Raw genomic sequence first — 19818 nt, 5'->3', positions numbered from 1 at the left:
AAGAAAATAAATAAATAAATAAATAAAATTGTAGTCATTTCTTGCTTGGATCGTGACGCTCGATTCTTTCCCCTCCCCTTAATCTTTGTGCTCTCGTGTTTTAGCCCTTTTAACCATGATTCCAACGCCAGATTTGTCCCACCTCACCACCAAGGACTTTGACAGGCTGTATGAACCTGCAGGTGAGTCATAAAACAGCCAACCGCACCCCCCAAAATACAATAAAGATAATAATAATAATAATAATAATGCAAATAATAATACAAATAATAATAATAGCTGACGTATTGCATATCCACAGAGGACACATTTTTATTGTTAGACGCCCTTGAAGAAGATGCGACATGGTTGCAATCTAACAATTCTCGACTTTGCTTAGAGATTGGGTAACAACAACAAGACTAATAATAATTATAACATGTATATTTAATTTTATTGTTTAGCTTGAACTAATCATCAAATTAGATCTGGATCTGGATGCGTAACTGCAATGTTGGCAAAGATTATTGGCAAACAGAATGCAGGTAAGGAACCAGATTCATCCATCACTGTTTGTTTGTATGCTTATCTATATTATTACTCTTATATATATATATATATATGTATGTATGTGTGTGTATGTGTATGTATATGTATATGTATATGTATATGTGCATATATAAATAGTTTATTTAACTACGGACATCAACCCATATGCTTGCAAGGCTACTCAACAAACAGCAAAGCATAATGGTGTCAGCCTTGTAGAAACTCTCCAGACATCTCTTGTTGGCTCTCTTTTGCCACGACTGACGCACTCTGTTGATGTCTTGTTATTCAATCCACCTTATGCTGTCACACCTCCAGAAGAAGTTGGTAGTAATGGCATTGAAGCAGCCTGGGCAGGCGGTATTGATGGTAGACAGGTGATTGATGCCTTACTTCCATTTGTTGAGGTAAACACCGGAGTGTGTACAGTATTGGTTTAGTGCATAGTCTAATATAGACACACATGCAAAATGGATTTTTTTATAGAAACTTCTGTCGCCAAACGGTGTGTTCTATTTGCTTTTAATCAACGAGAATCATCCCTTGGAAGTGGTTGATATCATGAAGAGCTATCACATGCGTGCCGAGATTGTAATGGAACGAAGAGCAGGTAGAGAAAGACAATATATCTTAAAGATCCAACACGAACAGCAATAGAATATTACCAAGAGATAGAACTACCAGTACTATTTTTATAAAATTCATAATTCAAAATAATAAAAATAATAAAAATAATAAAAATAACTATAACTATAACTATAACTATAATTATAATTATAGCCAAAACTATAGCTATAGCTATTACAGCTGCTTATCTACATCGTGCTATTTTTCATTGGCTGTATGAGGTACTTGTGTGAGTGCGGGAAAATGGACCATGGTATTGTAGACATTTCTAAACCGTATCAATATGGAACACATTAGATTTACTTGTTCATAAAGCCCTTTGTTTGTTTGTCTTTGTTTGTTTATATTCACGTTCGCATTTGCATTTTTATTTGTATTTGTATTCATGTGCATATATATATATGTGTGTGTGTGTATGTGTGTATGTGTGTGTGTGTTGGCTAATATGCAATCTAAACTTACGAGCACCAGGTTTTAATCGATTGTCGCAGACCAAGCAAGAATGGAGAAGATCGACGGGCAACTCTCGGAGATGGAGTACGATACCACAACCATAAGTGAGATCCAAGACTCCATGTGAGCCCACTCATAAAAGGTACAATAAGCTGATCCTTGATAACAGCAGACAGGAATATACGTGTGTAAGACGCACCCTCTGCCTCCATTTTTGCAATATTCTGGTTAAACTGCTGCTCGAACCGCATCTCAGGAATCGCGGGTCGTGATACTGTGCGTGCATCTCCAAAGTCACTGTCAAGGTCATCAACAACCATTCCGTCAATATCCGAATTGTAGCTGTAGAACTTTTGTTGTTCAAGGCGCTGCAACTCCATCAAACGCGCGATTTCTCTTTCTGAATCTGTTGAAAGTCGTCTGGAATCTATTTCATTGTCTTCAACCTGGAATTCTGTATTCTCTTTTTCTGCAATGTTTTCGACTGCCCTGACGGAATCGACTACCTTGTCAGCACCAGCAACATCTAAGAGTGACATTATGTTTTGGAAAAAAAAAGTTATTTGCACTTCCGATCATGCCTCTTTTGGTACCTCTTTTTGCAATAGCCTGTCCAATAAAACAATATGACTGCCATCATAGTCACATTGGAACCCACATTTAGATAGGATAATATTATTTTGATGCTCAACAACATGCAATTCAAGCACGATAATTTTATAACAGTGCATTTGCCTACATTCCATGTATGCATTAATAGTTAAACTGTAGAAATACTGATAGAGACTGTCCATAGACACACCAAACAACCATACTGTAAAGATGATAGAAGAACACTGATTTAATAGATTTGTACAATTTTCAAAATTCATACAAGGAATTTCTTTTTTGGTTTTTGATACATTTATTTGTTTAACTTGTATCTCAAAGCTGAGCCAATCTCTTTTATTGTAATATTTTGAAGCTTTGAGATAATTACCAACGATTCAGCCACGCCACTATGAATACACCAAAAAATATAAGTGAAAAAGAAGAGAAAAGCGTAATCAAATCAAAAAGAAATTCTATATAATCTTAGATTCTGAAACATATTGACTTCTAATCCAAATACTACATTTCTTTAGAGCTTAAAATCACTGACGGTTATATGTGTATTTATCAAGTTACTCTAAATAAACCAATTAATCCAAATGCCCCTTTAAGCGTAAAGATATAAAAATTTTGTATCAACTACTACGATTAGAAAGCCCAAAACACTCTAGAAAAGTTCGACAAGTAAATATCTTTATACTAACTACAGGTTACATTGATACCCTTGTGCATTGTACCGGAGAACAGGAAGCTACGTCACACAATGGTTCCAGTAAATGGAGTTGGCCCTGACAGCTTTTGATAGTTACCATTTAAGATTCCAACATGCTATTAAGTCGAGTGAGACATTCCTTTGAGTTATTTTCAGGACCAGTTGTTTTTAAAAACAAGGTCTCCCTTAGACAGTATACTGTAGATACAGAAACTAAAGCTACCATTGGAGACGATGATCTGTTCCATCGTGTTGATCTGCGTGTTGGAAAGATTCTTAAAGTAGAATCCCATGGAGAAGCAGGACATCTCTACATTGAGCAAGGCAAGTTGCAACTCATATTACTATATTTATTTTTATACTGTATTTATTTTATATACCTCTTTTTGTGTGGATCAATAGTGGATCTTAACATGGAACCAACCGAGACCCTGCCAAACCCTCGAACTATTGTAAGCGGCCTGGCCCCATATATGCCGAAAGAATCTTTGTTGGTGAGAGCTTAATTATATGTACATATATAACTATTTGTCTTTTTCTAACAATTTATTTAGAATAAATACGTGGTTGTAGTAAACAACATGAAGCCAAGCAAATTTAGAGGCGTATTATCACAAGGAATGTTGTTAGCTGCTGGTAAGGGTGACAAGGTTGAGTTACTTCATCCCCCAAGCACAAGTCAGTTGGGCGAGCGTGTGTACCTCTCTAAAGTAAACATGGGGACCGCCGATCCTGTTCTCAAGCCAAAACAGCGCGTGTTTGAACAAGTTTCACAAGATCTCAAGACCAATGGATCTCGGATAGCAACCTACAAAGGACACGAATTACTTACCAGTGCTGGGCCAGTAGCATGTGAAAGTATTGTTGATGGACAGATATCGTAATTAATTTGTAGGGTGGTGATTCTATGATAGCTCTCATGATAATACCAGACCCTTCTTCTGTATAGAAAAAACACAATAAACTTGTAGACTTGTACTGTGACTATAATGCCAATCAGGGGCAATATATATGTATGTTTATTTAGCAGAAGCATATTCGAATACAAAGAACCAGGTTGCTCACAATATATATAAGAGAGAAAATGTATAAATAAGAAACTGAGAAAGTGAATAGAATAGTACTCGGCTATTAACCTTCATCTTGTTCTCAATCATGGCAAACACTTTAGTAAATTCTTCAACGTAATAATACATCATTTTTACCAGACACGAAAGCTGAAACAATTAATTCTTTTTTTTAGCAAGGTAGACAAGGTCACCCCAACTGTTTCTACTTCTACACAATCAAATGAAACCAATCATCGCACAAAGAAAGATGCTATCAAGATAACAGAACCCCCCAAGATCTCGACAACGAAAGATGAAAAAAGACAATCAAAATCTGAGCCCAATAATTTTGTGCACTCTCCTGTAGACATGGTTGATAAGGAGACCAAAAAAGAAACTACTGCAGTCGAAACTAGTGAAACAGAAAAGGTCGGATTAGAGAATACAAAAGATGGAAATAACTGCGAATCTGTTATCGAAAATAAAGGGTAAGTTTTAGTAAAAATATAGGTAGCTGTTTATATATAAAAGATATGTTATCTTAGTTCTGTCTTTATTCACCTTAGACACAAGTCGTGGACTCAATCAATGCATAGTGTGCAAAATCAACTAAAACATGCTGAAACTGTACAGACTGTGGGTGCAACTGTGGCATTTTTCTTTCCGCTTATTGCAGGAATATTCATCTATTGGCAATTCAGAGCTATCGAAGCAGCGCTTGGAAAGGCTAAAGGAGCAGTATTCCAGGGGGCAAATTTGATTCTTCAAATGGTCTTTTCAAAGATCCGCCAACTATTCTAATAAACACTCGATATTTGCGCACATTTTCTTAAAACACACGAACAATTCATTGTTTTTATCAAGCTAATTGAGGGTTTTTCTTTTCCTTTTTTCTTTAAATAAAGTTATTGACATACTCTTCTATAAATAACCAAATAGTATCCTAATTAAACTCGATTAGATCCCAAAAGCATAACTACAATAGCCGTAAATTTGGTTTACACTGTCCAAAAATATGCTACTTTAGTTTCATTAATGCACAAATTGTTAATTTATTTTTCACATATCAGAAAGACGTTTTGATTTTTCATATGCCATACTTAAAAGTACTTTTTTTTAACAAAAAAAAGGAATACAGTTCATTAAACTAGAACTGTTAGACTTCCTATTTAAAAGCTCTTTATTTATCCCAAGCCATATGCAGCAGCAAACCATTACTAAAGACGTCACAAAAAGATACATTTCATTACAGGAATGCATGCGTGTTAGGCCCTCGACGATTGTATATTATCCCCTTCAAAACCATCACTACTAATTGTTTCTTTAAATATCCTGTTCTCCAGAGTCTACAGGATTTTCTGCCGGTGTTGAGGGCATCCACGAAGCCAAAGAAGACCCGACATAAAAGAGTGTAAACACAGCTAAGGCAATGCCTACATAAAAGCACATCTGCCGTTTGTGGCGTGTAGAAACCATGCGATTCAGTCTTCCAAAAGAGTTCTGAAGGTTGTCTCCGAGCCCTCCAAATGCGTTTTGCTGAATTAAAGAGAGAGAGAAAGAGAGAGCCATAGTTTGAGTAATTTTTTTTAAAAAAAAAACCGATAGCTTAACAAGCATATAATGTGTTGCTTACAGACTCATTTAGTAAACGGTCCTGATCCTCTACATCTTGTTGCATTTCAAGTGTAATCTACTCTCAAAAAAAATTGCGGGTTATTTTACAAGTCTTTTACTTTGTTTACTTATATTATGATCTGCATACATTCTTAAGGACCGAGAGCTTTGAGCCTAGCTCGTGCATCCTGACATCATTCTGTTGTTCAAACACATAGCCATTGTCCTTGTTGGTTGAGGTTGATCCATTTGGTCGATTGTTGGCCCTAAAACAGAGATGAGAGACTGAATTGTCTAAGAAAGGTCTTGTAATTCCTACGTGCCACATGATGATTCGATTAAACACACCTTACTTATCGCTTGGCTTCCATCCTTTTGGCCTATTTTTTTTTCTATGTCTGCTTTTAGAATTTACTTAATTTGTCTTGACTCTGCGCCCTTTAAAATATGTTTCTGTGTTCCATAGATCTTCCTTTCACCTCTTATATGTTAGATATTCAAATACACAGTTATCGTATCAAATATATCTACGCCTTTGTATAATCTACATAAATATTTATAATATAAGCTATGAATTATTAATTATTGAAGGCAGCATGAATATGTCTCAATTGATAATTAGAAACTTCATCAAACGATGGGGAAACCCGGACCTAACTAAACAAAAGTCTAGGACAGTAAGCTCAAAGAGACAAAAGGCAATATATAACACTGTACGCACTGACAAGATATTGCGCTTTATTTTTCACTAGTTTTTCTTTTTTTACTCTTACTGTATTATTGCGCTGTAAACATTATGTATTTCTATGCCTTCGGTAGGATCTCCAAAAATATCATCTAAGATACCATTGGAAGCACGACTTATTTTTTCTAAAGTGGCAGCTGATAAGATATGTTTATCTATTCGTGTGTGGATGTGCAGAGCAGAAATTATTATTAACCGGCAACAGTCGGAATCATATATATACTATTGATTTGCTTGAGTAATATGGGGTCCAAAGGTTTTACTCAAATATCTAATTACCAGCTATAGTTTAACAATAGAAAAACCCAAGCTACAGCCGAAAGCATCAGTACATTATCTAATTATCATATTTTATATTGATTTATCACTCCATTATTCATATACGGCATGAATGCAATAGTCAGTAATATAATACGCACAATTATATTATCCAAGAAGTTTCTTTAATTTTGATACAATTAAAGATATATATATATATTATTATTATTATTATTATTATTATTATTATTATTATTCAATAGTGTTAAAAACTGTACGGGAATTTGCTGCTGATTTGGTAACAACTTTGAGCAAAGTAGACTATTTGGTCAACAATTTTTAAGAAGATATTATAGCATTAAGTATTTACTATACGATATACATGCTGGCAAACAGTGAATATTAACAAATTGTTCCTTTAACCTTTGCGTGCATAATATTTTAACTTTAGATTTTCTTTTTAGATTAGATTATATTAAATTAAATTTAATATATTTAATGAGTTATTTTTTCTTTTAAAGAATTACTTTTTGTGAGTACCAGTCGAGGCTTATATATGTTTATCCATATATTGCATATTTGAGCATGAAATTTATTATTAATTCACTATTTTATGTAATGTTTTTTTTATAAAAAATGTGTACATATATATATAATTATAGTCATTATTGACTAGTAAGTTATGAAAGAAGGGCACCGACACTCATGAAACTATTCGCTGTACTACTTGGGCGATTTTCATTGACTTGTGCAGGTAGATTAGAGAAAGATGATTTGTGAAGGGTGGGAAAAATAGAGGGGTGGGAGAGCATGATGGGAGAATGTGAAGTTGACTCTAACCCTCGTAAAATAAACTGTCCCGTACGCGTATTATTTGCAGCAATCGGTGTTTCTACTGTATTAGCAGTGCTGGGAGTAGATGCTGTACTAGGGTGCCCCAATGTGAGGCGAACAGGTTCAATAAACGGCTTAAAGAAATTGAGTCCGCCCTGCTCATAATGTAACTTAGTTGTCCGCGGGGCTGTTGTGATAGGGGCAACATGTATAGCTGCATTTGACAGTAAAGGGTGTTGAAAGCCACTTATAGTCCTAGGCTGGCCAAATGAAGATGCAGGACTTATTGGCAGCGTAATTGTAGATGTATTTAATACTATACGCCTGGGAGATGAGGAATGGCTAGGAGGCGAAGGTTTGGATGAAAGTTTAGGGCTAAAATAAGGTAGCTTTGCAACCCACTGTGAAGCCTGTGAAAGCTAGAATAACACACACATACACACAATTGAATTAACAAACAAAATTTGATTTTTACCAAAAATAAATTTTCTGAGATCAGGAAATATAACCTATAAGAGGAATATTTACCTCTGAAGGTGCTTCTTCTTTTTGTGTGTCACCATCTATTCCTTCATCGGTGTTTTCACTGGCTGCTCTATCAGGGTTATCCAAATAAGAACGGTATTCCGAACAAAGAGGTGTATGTACAGTGGTTGTATGAGGAGTCACAGAACCGTGGATTGAGTGTGTGTCTTCTTGGCGAGGCCATGTTGTAAGGGGTGGAGGTGAGATGTCTGTATTTAGATCAAATCCAAAGCTGGTCTGCTGTGGCGAGTCCGTTGAGTTGGTGCTCGTTTCGGTGAACCTTGTCAGAAGACACACAATGTACAGGCCTGATAATGTTGATGGAGTGTATAGATCTGCACCAAGCCCTCCTCCAAGATATAATTGTACTTGCAATGATTCTGTAGTTCCATCAGTTCGTTTCATCTCCAGTGTACCTGTAAACGTCTGGGATCCGTTGGTGACTATACACAGAGTTGCTGGACTAACACTAAAGAATACGTCGGATGTGGTTCGTTCGGTTGGTAAAACATTCTTGGGCTGGTACCGAGGATCTACTTTTTGTGCAACTGCTGTTACATTATCTAGCAAGAGTCGATGCATACGTCCTAGTGTGTTTGTACTATCACTCGAGGCTAAGAATTCATAGAGAGATCTATGGGATAGCTCTTGTGGATAATAACCTAGAATACTCTGCACCTCATCTGATACTCTAGCACAACATACTTCCATAGAAAGAAACATCTGTATATAAATATTGGAAAACAGGTCATTAGATAGTAGCCCTAATAATAAACATTAGGTTATAATTACAGTGATAACTGTTGGCTTTAAAGTGGTGGAACTCTGGGGGTAATTGGATGCCATGGATGCTGTCATATTGAATGATGAACTTTTCCATGCAATCTCATTTGGGGTGTGATCACTTGAGTTACGACTAGTATTTGACCTGAGCTTTGGTCTTCCTCTCTTTTTATGATCCACATCGATACAGCTCTGTTCTTTTCCTATTGACTGGCATCTGTGACAGGGTCTTTTGTCTGAGGTATGCATAAAGCGGATATATAAGATATGAATGTAGATAACATACTGCCTATTTGGGTTTTATTCCGAAACTCACTGTCACAGGCTAGATGCGCTTTTCTGCAGTTGACCTTGATATAAACATGTCAATTTCACACTGATATCTTGTATATATATATATTTCACCGTTATCAAACACAGGTTTATACAATAAGCAACCATAGGAATAAACCAAAAAAAATAATTTACTATCCAATACAAAAATAAAATAAAAATGAACTAGATAATGGAGAAAATGAGAATTACAATTTGATACTTTACGCATGCTCGAGAAACGTGTGCCTTGAGAGTTCGCTTGGATGACCAGTTTTCAATCGTCATTTTGAGGGTCGAATTTGTGCGTATATATGGCTTTTCTTTTTGTTACAAAAGGATCTAAAGGTTCTGTATGTTGTAGAAGAAGAAAACCAAAAGAAGCTCTTATATAGATACTAATTCACGTGTTGAGTTTCTCGGAGGATTGGAATCTTTAAATTCTCCTTCCGGAGAATATGCCAAATAATGGGCGTGTAACCACCCGAAAGAATAAAATAAACCCAAGAAGCGCTATCCTGGGACAACGCATAGCGTAATACCGTGTACAAGCCTTTTCCTATTTCTAAACCAAGTTGAAAAATAAGAATGATTAAATTTGGAAATTTAGAATAGAACATGCTTAATATACCTTTTTCTTTTATATATTTCTTGGACTTTTATATCTCGGATTTTTAATATCCGTCCCACAACTTATAAATTTCACATACACTTATAGCGCGCCAGCCTAAAAAAAAGCCAAGTTTAAGAAAAAATTAGAGTTTTATAAGAGAAAAGAAAAAGAACGAGCTTTTTATTTTATATATATATATATATATATAATATTTATATTTATACTTAAAGGTATATGAAGAAAATTGGAGAGAAAATAAAGGATATTTGGGGGGTAGTGTCGAAAGATTTATAATAATACAAAATAAAAGAAGGTAAGTTAAGTTAAGGGAATCAAGTAGTAATAATATATAGCATTGAAAACGAAAATAAATCAGAAAAAGAAAATATTTTATAGACTCTTCCCAAATGAAATTGGGTTAGCAGGAATAGAGAGCTTCCGTTTTGGTCCAGTCTTTTTTCCTGTAGTTGTTGATCGATATAGACGTGGTACAGGTGTTGGCCCTACTTCAGGATCACGATTTAACCAGTCGTATGAAGGAATAGTAGCACTTTTCAAGCCAGACTCTCTAGTAACCAAAGGACGAAGGTTTTTCTCTTGCACAGGCGAGGGTGATAATACATGATTATTTGGGTTCAGAATCGAGACATCTGATACGTTGATTCCATTGGAGATCCGAGTGTTGACTTTGAGGCCTCTGTCTTGCGAGACAGCCCGGTATTTCTTGAGTTTGTCCAGACTACCTTGTCTTGAAGGTGGTAGAATAGGAATGGGTGTAGCAGGATTTACGGTAGCTGATATATCACCCGTTGGACCAGCAGCCGGGACGGAGGCCGGAGATGGAGGCCGGGATGAAGATCTCTCGGGCCGGCCAGTCAAAATACCAAGTTGTTTCGACACAAAACTGTCGACACTTCCCTTCCGCACTTTCTGACTCTGTTCTGCCAAAAGATTACTTTCAAGATCCTGGGGATATTGTGTGACTGAAATCCCATCGGCAGTTTGGTCTGTGTGTAATGAAGTTTGACTGTCTCCTCCAGTCGAGCTAACCTTTTTAAGGCTTTTGATAGACTCTGTAGGTGAGTAATCAAATACAGAGCTAGAGGGTGACGGTAAACTAAAGTCGCATGAATCCAGATCCTGATCATGTATATGCTCGAATCCGTATTCAATGCCTCCTGTAATTGATGAAGCATTATGCAGATCTTTGTTACCAAAGAGGCTTTCATGGTTCTGGATTAAATCTTCCAATACACAGTCCGAAAACCAATCTCCCGGTGAACGCTGTGCCTGATTGTGATCTTGGAAGATGGCGGGTGTGAAGATCAGGGATAAATTATTAATTGACATTTTGTTTTTATCCACGCTCTTGGTCAGCCTAAGGAGAAGTCACGGATAATTAAGTAAGTAATTGGTACTCAAGATCAGCGAAGACCCCTGGGGATCCATCATACCTTGACAGGTGCTCTATCAGAACTTTCAGGGTCTCGTAATTTCCAAAAGGGAGCTTCAGAAGACGAGTCAAGAGATTCATCAATCGCAATTCCTTTTCGGTTTCTATTTTTAACAAATCCCTGTGTAAGTCAAATCAAAATAGTGATAATAATAGCTTATTTGTAAATAGACGAGGGCTGAGTACTTACGAGAATAGGTTATTCTGTCGGCCAGTTTGAAAGGGAAAAGAGGCGTTTCCAGCTCACGCAAAAAGATCTTTAGAACCGATGCAATACTAAACACTTCTTCAGGCACATCATCCTGGCCAAACACAGTGGCTTCTTCGTCTCTTTCAAAACTCTGTTTGATCAACTCCACATTACTCTTCTTGCCTGACATTCTATAAATGCCTTCTCTCTCAAGACCACCAAGGGTTTCTACCGCATTGATACACTTTGTCACGATCAAGGGAGGCGCTCTTCCTTTAATCTGAGCATACTCGACTAACGAAATACCAAAGATAAGATCTATATATAGGCAATATATTTTGATAAGTACCAACTCAATTTCATCTGCATAGTATATATAAATAATTATATTTGACCCATACCTTTACATAAACCTACACGACGGTTGATGTAATACACGGACTGGGGTTTCACAATATTGGTGATGTCTAGAATTTTATCGCATTCATTTAATACATCTTCTGGTTCCATATTTGTGCCTATTTCGTGGGCGTTGCGTACTATCTAAGTACACGTAAAGAAAAAAAACAGAAATTATAATTGAAATGTTAATTTAAATACACCGATATATCCAGGATAAAGAAGTTTTCAGAGATGACTAAAGGATCTCATCCAAAATATCGTTTGTTTGTTCGTTTGTTTGTTTGTTTGTTGCTACCTGATGTGATGATTTTGTGTACGCCAGCTGAGCCGCTAATACAATATCAACCATTTCTTTTATATGCTTGGCGCTTTCTAGTGAATGGGTTCGGAAGAGTTTAACAGCATAATCGTTTGCGGCAACCCGTGTTTTATCCAAAGTATCCAGTTTACGGACAATTTTTCGATATTCGTGATCTAATTTTATAAAAAAAAAGCAATGAATTTTTATTGTTTATTTGTAGCTTACATTGTCTCCTAAAATAACAGATGAAGAAGACAACCCCCCTTGTGTATTATATATATATGTAACCTACCTGCTTCAACAACTTCAACTTTTAATTTAGCAGAGCGAACGTTTTGTCGACCAAGGTCATTGTGGTGTGTAAGATTCGAGAATTGCTTCATAAATCGTTCGATACGTCGATGAGGAGATGGAGAAGCAGGTATATCTAATCGTGGGCTTATAGATGAAGCAGAAGACACCGAAGACCCTGAGGGCAAGGGTCTATCTTCATCCAGACTAAGCATTCTATAGCCAGATTCTGTGTCATCTGAAGCGATGGAGGTAGGAAGTGTCATAGACGTCCCAGACCTAGAGGGTCGAGCTAATGAGGACCCTAGACCTAATGGTGAAGTTGGGGTCATTGTGGTTGGAGATAGAGTCATGTTGGTGCTAGTCTCTTGAGATTTTTCGAGTTCTTCGCATTTTTGCATGTATGTGTCGTGTGCCTGAATATCATTTGGAAAATTAAACACAGACAAACTAAATATATATATATATATATATATATATATATATTGAATAACTTACAAGAGGTAGTTCCTCTAATCTAGTTTTTAAATACTGGTCTTTCAAGCCGAACATATTTCGTCTATGCTGCATCTTCTGTCGATCTTGTTGAGTCTAATATCATACATTTAGTTTAGTTTTTTTTTGCTTGGTCCTAAAAATACAATCTATTTTTGTGCATATTTCTTCTTCTTGTTGTTGTTGTTATTGTTGTTATTTTGGGTAGGTAGGTCAGGCCAAGCTTTTTTTTATTTATTATTTGGATTCTGGTAATCATGCCAACTGCTCAGCTGTTGAACTTACTCTAAGTTGACTGAGAATATCGATTTGATTGCGCATGGATATAGTCAAGTTAGTACGATGCGAGTGTAGCGTTTCACTCATTTCGACAAATTGTGTAAACATGGTCTTGGTCTTTGTTGGTTGGTTGGTCTGAGTAATACTTTTGTCGGTTATAACATCCTGGGAGATTTTTGCAAGTTCTTTATGGTAGCGCTCTTCGAGTTTAACCCTGGTTTTATTGAACTTTTTTTTAATATCTGGGATTTTTTTTAATTCTTACCAATTGCCCTGACAACAATTAATTACCTTCGCTTGAGAAAATCTATCCACCGATTCAGGTCTTGGCTAGATTCCCTCATGGCGGCATCAATCATTACCAAAGGAGCTTGTACAATTTTCTCAAGTTGCATATCGGCTGGTACTGGGGTGAGCTATGGTAACAAGACAATAGGTGGGATTGAACAATTGTTTAATGTTAATATTAATATTAATATTAAGAATACAATAAATAAAAAATTAAATGAAATGAAAGGATTTATTAATTATCTTCATATGAAAAAAAAAGGTACTTACAATAGGTGCCTTAGAATTAGGCGTTGGGGAATTCTTACGCATCATTCTCTAAAGGCTCACTTTAAGTCCACTTGAGAAGAAAAAAGAGAGTGCTATTTGAGTGATGAATTTGGAATGAAAGAAACAATGAGAGTGATGAAGACCTTTAGGTTTTCCCCTCTCTATAGAAGATCGGCCTATTTCACAAAAAGGGAGACGGAGAAGGAAAGGAGGTGGTTCAAACGGCGCAGTGTGACGGGCAAAGGTTAAACTCTTTCTCTTTTTAGTCTTCCACCAATCCCAAATGCTCTTTAAAATATTGTCCATAAAAGGCGATCAGGAGGATCTACACTATGTACCTTTTGTTCTTTTCTATATATTTTTTTTGTATATATATACATTTTATATAGCATGTTACAAATGAAAAAAACACAAATAGAAAAAGGGCAAGATGAATAGAGTTAAGTAGCGAGATGAATAGAGTTAAAGACAAGATAAATAAGGGTTAAAGAGCTAGAAGAATGCAAGTGAATAATACCAGCAAAGCATGGCTTAAATAATGTAAATAATGTCATCGCTGTACATGACTTGGTTGTTATTCGACATCTCCTGGAGGGCGCTGTTAGCTTCACTCATACTAAATTCCTGGTTAGGGCGCATAGAGTTATTCACGGCCGAGAACAGTTCGGAAAATTCGCATTGAACACCATCGCCAAACTGATTGTTTACAATTAACTGGTTGACCTTTTCACGGAACAGTTGAAGTCTAAAAACGCCGAAACAATTCATATTAACATTGAAACAAAACAAAAAAAGAAAACAAACACTTAATGTTACTCAATTTACCTTGATTCTGTTACACCATCAGTCATATCTGTATCTTCCTCCATTGGGTCGCTATGATCGTATGTTTGGGTTGGCTGGCCTCTGGTCACAGAAGAACTGGAATACACACAAATATACATACATATTCAATATGCGAATAGCGGAGAGAAATGGTATGCGCAATCTTACCTTGGAACCACTTCTTCCTCTTCTTCCTCTTCCTCTTCCTCACTTTCCTCATCAGAGTCAATCAACATCTTTCTTCGCTTAGTTTTCTTGGATCGAATGACTTCCTTAAACATCGCTACTCTAAGTACATCAGCTGCTGCCTTGGCATCCTTTTCGTCAACAGTGTTACTCAATCGTGACTTTGCATGTGCAGTAGAAAGACGAATAAGCGTCTCTAGTGTACGAGCAGTGATAGGTCCAGTCTATAATTTTTGTATAACAGAGAAAACCCAAAGTTAGTTTACTGGTGAAATATTGCTTATAATTTTTGAGTTCACCTTCTTTCTTGAATCATCATCTTTGTCGTTTCTAAGCGAAGTATATTCGTTGATAATTGTCTCAGTGGCCTTCTTGCCGAGAACTGGGTGGGCCTTATTTTTGACATAATAAATGAACTTCTTTACAAAGCTGGCCTTAAGAACCTTTGCATTTTTTCCAGCCTTTCCACGTGCTCCTCCTTGGAGATAGTGATTAAACTTCTCGTAGATATCCTCATCATCGACAGTAACCTCTTCGGGGTCACCTCCCATCATATCATCAATAACTTCTCTAATTGGAGCACCTAAAAAAAATATACATATAAGCAAGGAGGTTATAACAATCCCTCGTAACAAACGTACCCTCTTCTAATCCAGGAGGAACATAACGATGCATGTTCAACACGTGTTCAGATATCTGTCTATCTCTGGTTTCTTCCATTGTATCAGTCACCACAAACAGTAAATCGAAACGAGACAAAAGGGAGTCCGGCAGGGCAATGTTCTTTCCGGGATCCTTAGTAAGGTCATACTGGCCATAAATAGGGTTGGCTGCTGCTACAACACTACAGCGTGCATTCAAAGATGTGTGAATACCGGCCTTGGCGATAGTAACTGTCTGCTGTTCCATAACTTCGTGAATAGCCACACGATCCACATCACTCATTTTGTCAAACTCATCAATACAGACAACACCTCTATCTGCCAGCACCATTGCACCAGCCTCCAAACGACGTTCACCTTAATAATGTTCATACCGTCATATTAGAATATTTAGGTAATGATTTTTTCTAAAAAAAAAATACAGTGCTCTACATACCAGTCTCTTTATCGGATGTCACTGCTGCTGTCAAACCAACACCTGAAGATCCACGACCAGTTGTAGCAATTGCAAGAGGTGCAATGTTGAGGATATAACGCAAAATCTGCGATTTGGCAGTAGAAGGATCACCGACCATCATCATGTTGATATCACTAGCCGGTTGTTTAGTTTTTTATATACATTTTTGAAAGAATCAATATTAGTGAAGCTTACCCTCTGATGTGAGTTCCGTTTTCCAAGTTCTTCTCTACACCGCCCAACAACATCAAAAGCACAGCCTTTTTGATATAATCATGACCCCAAATTGAAGGGGCAAGAGATTGAGAAAGGATTTCAAAAACATTCTTCTTCTTAGCAAGAGCGTTAATGTTACGAATGTCCTTGTCAGTAATGGTAGGGGCGGCAATACCACCACCGGCTTTTGTACTCAGCAAACTTATTTCATTACACAAAATAACTGTTCTAATTACACGGATATAATGATCAATAATCCATAATACATAATCCATATCTTCAATTCACATTTGTTTTATGTCTCTTTATCTTTCTTATTACCTGAAAATCGAGCTTGACTGGTCAGCGTTTCTGTTTCCGAGAGCACGATAGATACCAACAATACTGACACGATCTCCGGGTTTAGCTTTGTCTACCAAATCATCATCCAAAATAACATCTACTGATCGAGGCAATTGACCAGGAGGGGATCTCTCGGGCATTTCCTGAATTGTAATACTTTGGTTGTCTCTATATGTAGAAAAGCCAAACTCGGTCATCAATGGATTTCCGTTGTCATCTTCAGTAGGGTAAACAGATCCAGTAGGAATGGCATTTCCAGGTGTTGTTGAATCTTGATACTCTTTCATTAAATGTGTTTTTGTCTTTTCGCAGTAATGAACTGATTTAACTACCTTTGGACGAACCAAAGAGCCTATACACACACACACACACAAATTCGTTTAGTTATTCTCTTCCTGCTACTTTATCACACTTTAGTTTCACTTACAGCGAGTAACAATTCCCTCGATACACACAAGCTTTCCCAAGAACATTGCACGCAGAGAACGGGGGTTGACCTGGTTATCACCAAAGCTTCCCTTCAAACCAACACTGAATGGCAGGTCATAAAAATCATGCAAATTTGGATCGGTGATGGATTTGACGATATCCTTGAGTGCTTTATCGAATGCAGGCAGCCATTCGTTCGGGTTATTGAGAATACTGAATAGATACATAAAAATGTCAATCCAATATAACATATTTTTCTATATTTTTCTATACAAATATAAAGTTACGGCTGTGTCGACTTACTCTTCGGTGTAAGGTGCGTTGAAATGACGAAGGGCATCGATGCTAACTACTAATCGTCGTTCTCCTTTGGCAAGCATTGTGTTGATTTGCTTCTTGTAGCTCTCGCCATTGTCAGTACCTTGAACATTCTATAAGGAAGAAGAAAAGTCAATTGGATGAGATCAAGGATAACTATGGACCTACCTCATTGTCCAAGAATCCTTGAAAGAATCGAACTTTCTCTTCAAGTTTCTCATCCAGCATTTGGTTCCTTTGTCCTTGCGCGTTGTCTGCCATTCTCGAATCGATAATAAGCAAGTTGCTTGCGTGATTACAAAAGAGAAACTGAGAACCAAAGGTAAAAAATAAAAAATAAAAAATAAAAAAAAGTTAGGAACGCGACACACGTACGGACTTTTTATTTTTGGGTTGCCTGAAAATCGTACGTCACAATGGCTTGTGTGCGATTGTAAAGCAAGACAGATGAATGACAATCCTATAATAATAGAATCCAGACTGAATATCAAATTAAAGACTATCCTTTGTATGTAAGTGTATATCTGAATTAGAGGAAGAATTAGAGAAAGGAAATAAATATCTCTTCTAATGTTGAAAAGTACAGTACCTGCATTAAAGATTTCAGCCAGCTTAAATTTACAGGGTCCTAATAAAATGATTGGCAATTTTAATCTCAGGTAAGCAAATGCAGAGAAGCCTTTCAAACCTATTGTGTGGACAATATATATATTTTCTAAGCCATAAAGCATAGAAAAGCACCCATAATCTATATCACTCATTTATCAGAAATCATAAGTTCAAAAATGAATATATTTCTATACATATTTACAAGGCATAAACAACAAATTTAGTCTGTCTATACAATATTTCTTACAAATGTCTAAATAAACAGTTTTTATTCCTTTCTGTATACCACCACTAAATGTTTCCCAAGGGTCCCTGTGTACTTTGATTTAGATATTGAATCAACAAGTAAAATGCCTTTTAATACTCTTCATTCCTATAGCATAACAAAATCTCTACTTCCCTCAATTCTTGGGAAGGCAAAGTTGACAGTGTGCATTATTCAGATCAACGTTAAACACAGTCATACTATATTTCCTGTGAAAAGAATAAGCTAGAAATAACTGTTCTAAATGAAAAAGGTTATGTTTTTATTTTATATACAGCCACAAACAAATACATCTCTACCTCTGAACCCAACAAAAATTATGGGATAAAGTGTGGGATATCTTCAACATACAACTGATTATCAGTAAAAATAGCTAAAGTCTCTTAACTTCAAATACAAGAGAATAAACACGATTATTATTGAGAGAAGGAGAAACAAATAAATAGTTGGTATTATCTCCCTTGGTATCAATGTTGCATACTACCTGTCAATGTTGATGCAAGTTTGACACCTATTATTTACCACTCTCGTTACATGACAGCCTTCAAATTATCAACGCTATTAATCTCTGTTCTCTGATCACTCCTACATCTCTCGAGATCCCACTAAAGATGTTCAATTGGGCTGAGATCCAAGCTTTGAGCTCGCTAGTAGTCAAGCCCTCAGAGTTCACTATGACTGTCCTTTCATCACCTCCAATATGACGAAGTTTGGGAGTTGGTGTTGGTTTCTTGGGATACGGAGTGTATGTTCTTTTATTATGAAATATTTTAGAGCCAAGGGATGAAATTCTGAGATAAATCGTTTACTTGTTAGTCTTGGTTTACATTCTCATATAGGAACACCAAAGGTTCTTAAAACTACCGGTCTAAAAACAGCCCCAGATCATCACAGTACCCTTCCCACACTTGGTTCCCTCAAGCTTTTCTTTTTTTATATATGCCTTTCGCCGACGCTTTTTTATTTGTTATCTGACCAATTGAATGAGCACGAGTCCAGCCCAGCTGTATTTTACTCTTGTGGGTTTCTGTCAAGGCTTGGCTTATGGATTGTCATACATGAACTAAAGCCTAAACTCGTGAGGCAGCAGATTACTATATTTTTCAATCCTCTCGTCAATCCTTCCAAGTTTTCCGGACCCCTTTTCGCAGCTCATATTGATCCGGTTTATTTCACTTTCTTAATGATATATTTGACTGTGAGAAATCTCATGCCAAAAACAAACTGAAGTATTAGTTGCATCATAGTCTGCATAAATACATGTGGATAACTTGACCCATACAGTCCGTCAATTGATGTACGCGCTATGAAATACGGAAGGGGTTTCAGTAACATTCAACTGGAGGAGATCTGTACGAACATACTACATGTATTGAAAGGATGGCAATTAAAATATATTGATTTAGTATATATTGTATAATAACAATAGTATGATTGTATCAAATAGATATATGCTATAAGAACCACACATACAGGCGTGCATGCGTGTATACCCATTTACAATTCACATCATGAAATTATTTAATAAAAATACAAACAAACAAACAATAAAACAAACAAACAATAAAACACATACTCTGCATTCAGTTCCATGCTATATCTCCAGTCTTTTGCTCAATGTGTGTATTATTTTTATTAGTATACTAAAATCCATTTAGACATCTGTATAAACTATTTTCAAGAAATTGTTTGCTACCTAATAATGAGGCATACTTAGATTTCTTTACATAGCTCCAGAGAATTTATATTGACCCCTTTTCTTTAAGAGGAAGAACAGTATTATATGTACACAATAGGCTTTTACTTTTATTATAAAGGACAGAAAGCAATAAGAATATATATGAGAGGGGGAATGAACCAGTATATATGGAAGTTATTTGAGATTAATACCTACCG

The 19818-nt window shown here is 36.4% G+C and overlaps 8 protein-coding genes across 8 annotated transcripts; 4 read left to right on the top strand and 4 right to left on the bottom strand.

The window, feature by feature from the left end:
- Positions 1 to 115: 115 nt before the first annotated feature.
- Positions 116 to 2091, top strand: PHYBLDRAFT_123093 (hypothetical protein; the record flags this gene model as incomplete). The annotated part of the gene is made up of 6 exons (XM_018428908.1): positions 116 to 182; positions 302 to 386; positions 466 to 524; positions 667 to 935; positions 1015 to 1423; positions 1618 to 2091. The coding sequence occupies 5 exons, from the start codon at positions 116 to 118 to the stop codon at positions 1183 to 1185; spliced, it is 651 nt and encodes a 216-aa protein (XP_018295144.1). The 3' UTR covers positions 1186 to 1423; positions 1618 to 2091.
- Positions 2092 to 3143: 1052 nt separating this feature from the next.
- PHYBLDRAFT_123089 (hypothetical protein) lies at positions 3144 to 3899 on the top strand. Its single transcript, XM_018428907.1, has 3 exons — positions 3144 to 3235; positions 3314 to 3405; positions 3466 to 3899. Exons 2-3 carry the CDS (start codon positions 3325 to 3327, stop codon positions 3793 to 3795), a joined length of 411 nt encoding a protein of 136 aa, XP_018295143.1. The 5' UTR covers positions 3144 to 3235; positions 3314 to 3324; the 3' UTR covers positions 3796 to 3899.
- A 167-nt stretch (positions 3900 to 4066) lies between these two features.
- PHYBLDRAFT_68087 (hypothetical protein) lies at positions 4067 to 4761 on the top strand (the record flags this gene model as incomplete). Its single annotated transcript, XM_018441883.1, has 3 exons — positions 4067 to 4081; positions 4120 to 4448; positions 4527 to 4761. 3 exons carry the CDS (start codon positions 4067 to 4069, stop codon positions 4759 to 4761), a joined length of 579 nt encoding a protein of 192 aa, XP_018295142.1.
- A 307-nt stretch (positions 4762 to 5068) lies between these two features.
- PHYBLDRAFT_185942 (hypothetical protein) lies at positions 5069 to 5918 on the bottom strand. Its single transcript, XM_018439172.1, has 4 exons — positions 5898 to 5918; positions 5723 to 5840; positions 5594 to 5650; positions 5069 to 5496 (listed from the first exon to the last, which is right to left on the bottom strand). The coding sequence occupies exons 1-4, from the start codon at positions 5900 to 5902 to the stop codon at positions 5284 to 5286; spliced, it is 393 nt and encodes a 130-aa protein (XP_018295141.1). The 5' UTR covers positions 5903 to 5918; the 3' UTR covers positions 5069 to 5283.
- A 1339-nt stretch (positions 5919 to 7257) lies between these two features.
- On the bottom strand, positions 7258 to 9319 carry PHYBLDRAFT_68089 (Zn(2)-C6 fungal-specific transcription factor; the record flags this gene model as incomplete). The annotated part of the gene is made up of 5 exons (XM_018441884.1): positions 7258 to 7830; positions 7940 to 8659; positions 8729 to 8955; positions 9036 to 9069; positions 9245 to 9319. 5 exons carry the CDS (start codon positions 9317 to 9319, stop codon positions 7258 to 7260), a joined length of 1629 nt encoding a protein of 542 aa, XP_018295140.1.
- A 488-nt stretch (positions 9320 to 9807) lies between these two features.
- Positions 9808 to 13658, bottom strand: PHYBLDRAFT_180322 (hypothetical protein; the record flags this gene model as incomplete). Its single annotated transcript, XM_018438296.1, has 10 exons — positions 9808 to 11022; positions 11099 to 11201; positions 11288 to 11605; positions 11689 to 11830; positions 11985 to 12163; positions 12283 to 12697; positions 12780 to 12872; positions 13062 to 13269; positions 13347 to 13471; positions 13614 to 13658. 10 exons carry the CDS (start codon positions 13656 to 13658, stop codon positions 10035 to 10037), a joined length of 2616 nt encoding a protein of 871 aa, XP_018295139.1. The 3' UTR covers positions 9808 to 10034.
- Positions 13659 to 13979: 321 nt separating this feature from the next.
- PHYBLDRAFT_131848 (hypothetical protein) lies at positions 13980 to 17331 on the bottom strand. The gene is made up of 11 exons (XM_018429445.1): positions 17217 to 17331; positions 17034 to 17161; positions 16729 to 16943; positions 16281 to 16653; positions 15939 to 16187; positions 15723 to 15877; positions 15266 to 15643; positions 14924 to 15207; positions 14607 to 14848; positions 14439 to 14534; positions 13980 to 14358 (listed from the first exon to the last, which is right to left on the bottom strand). Exons 1-11 carry the CDS (start codon positions 17307 to 17309, stop codon positions 14145 to 14147), a joined length of 2427 nt encoding a protein of 808 aa, XP_018295138.1. The 5' UTR covers positions 17310 to 17331; the 3' UTR covers positions 13980 to 14144.
- A 287-nt stretch (positions 17332 to 17618) lies between these two features.
- On the top strand, positions 17619 to 18626 carry PHYBLDRAFT_142611 (hypothetical protein; the record flags this gene model as incomplete). Its single annotated transcript, XM_018430841.1, has 2 exons — positions 17619 to 17707; positions 18464 to 18626. 2 exons carry the CDS (start codon positions 17619 to 17621, stop codon positions 18624 to 18626), a joined length of 252 nt encoding a protein of 83 aa, XP_018295137.1.
- Between the last annotated feature and the right edge of the window lie 1192 nt (positions 18627 to 19818).

This window comes from Phycomyces blakesleeanus, assembly GCF_001638985.1.
Source record: "Phycomyces blakesleeanus NRRL 1555(-) unplaced genomic scaffold PHYBLscaffold_5, whole genome shotgun sequence".
Lineage (NCBI taxonomy): Eukaryota > Fungi > Mucoromycota > Mucoromycetes > Mucorales > Phycomycetaceae > Phycomyces > Phycomyces blakesleeanus.
Note: the sequence above shows the minus strand (reverse complement) of the source record. Positions and strands in the feature narration are given on the sequence as shown.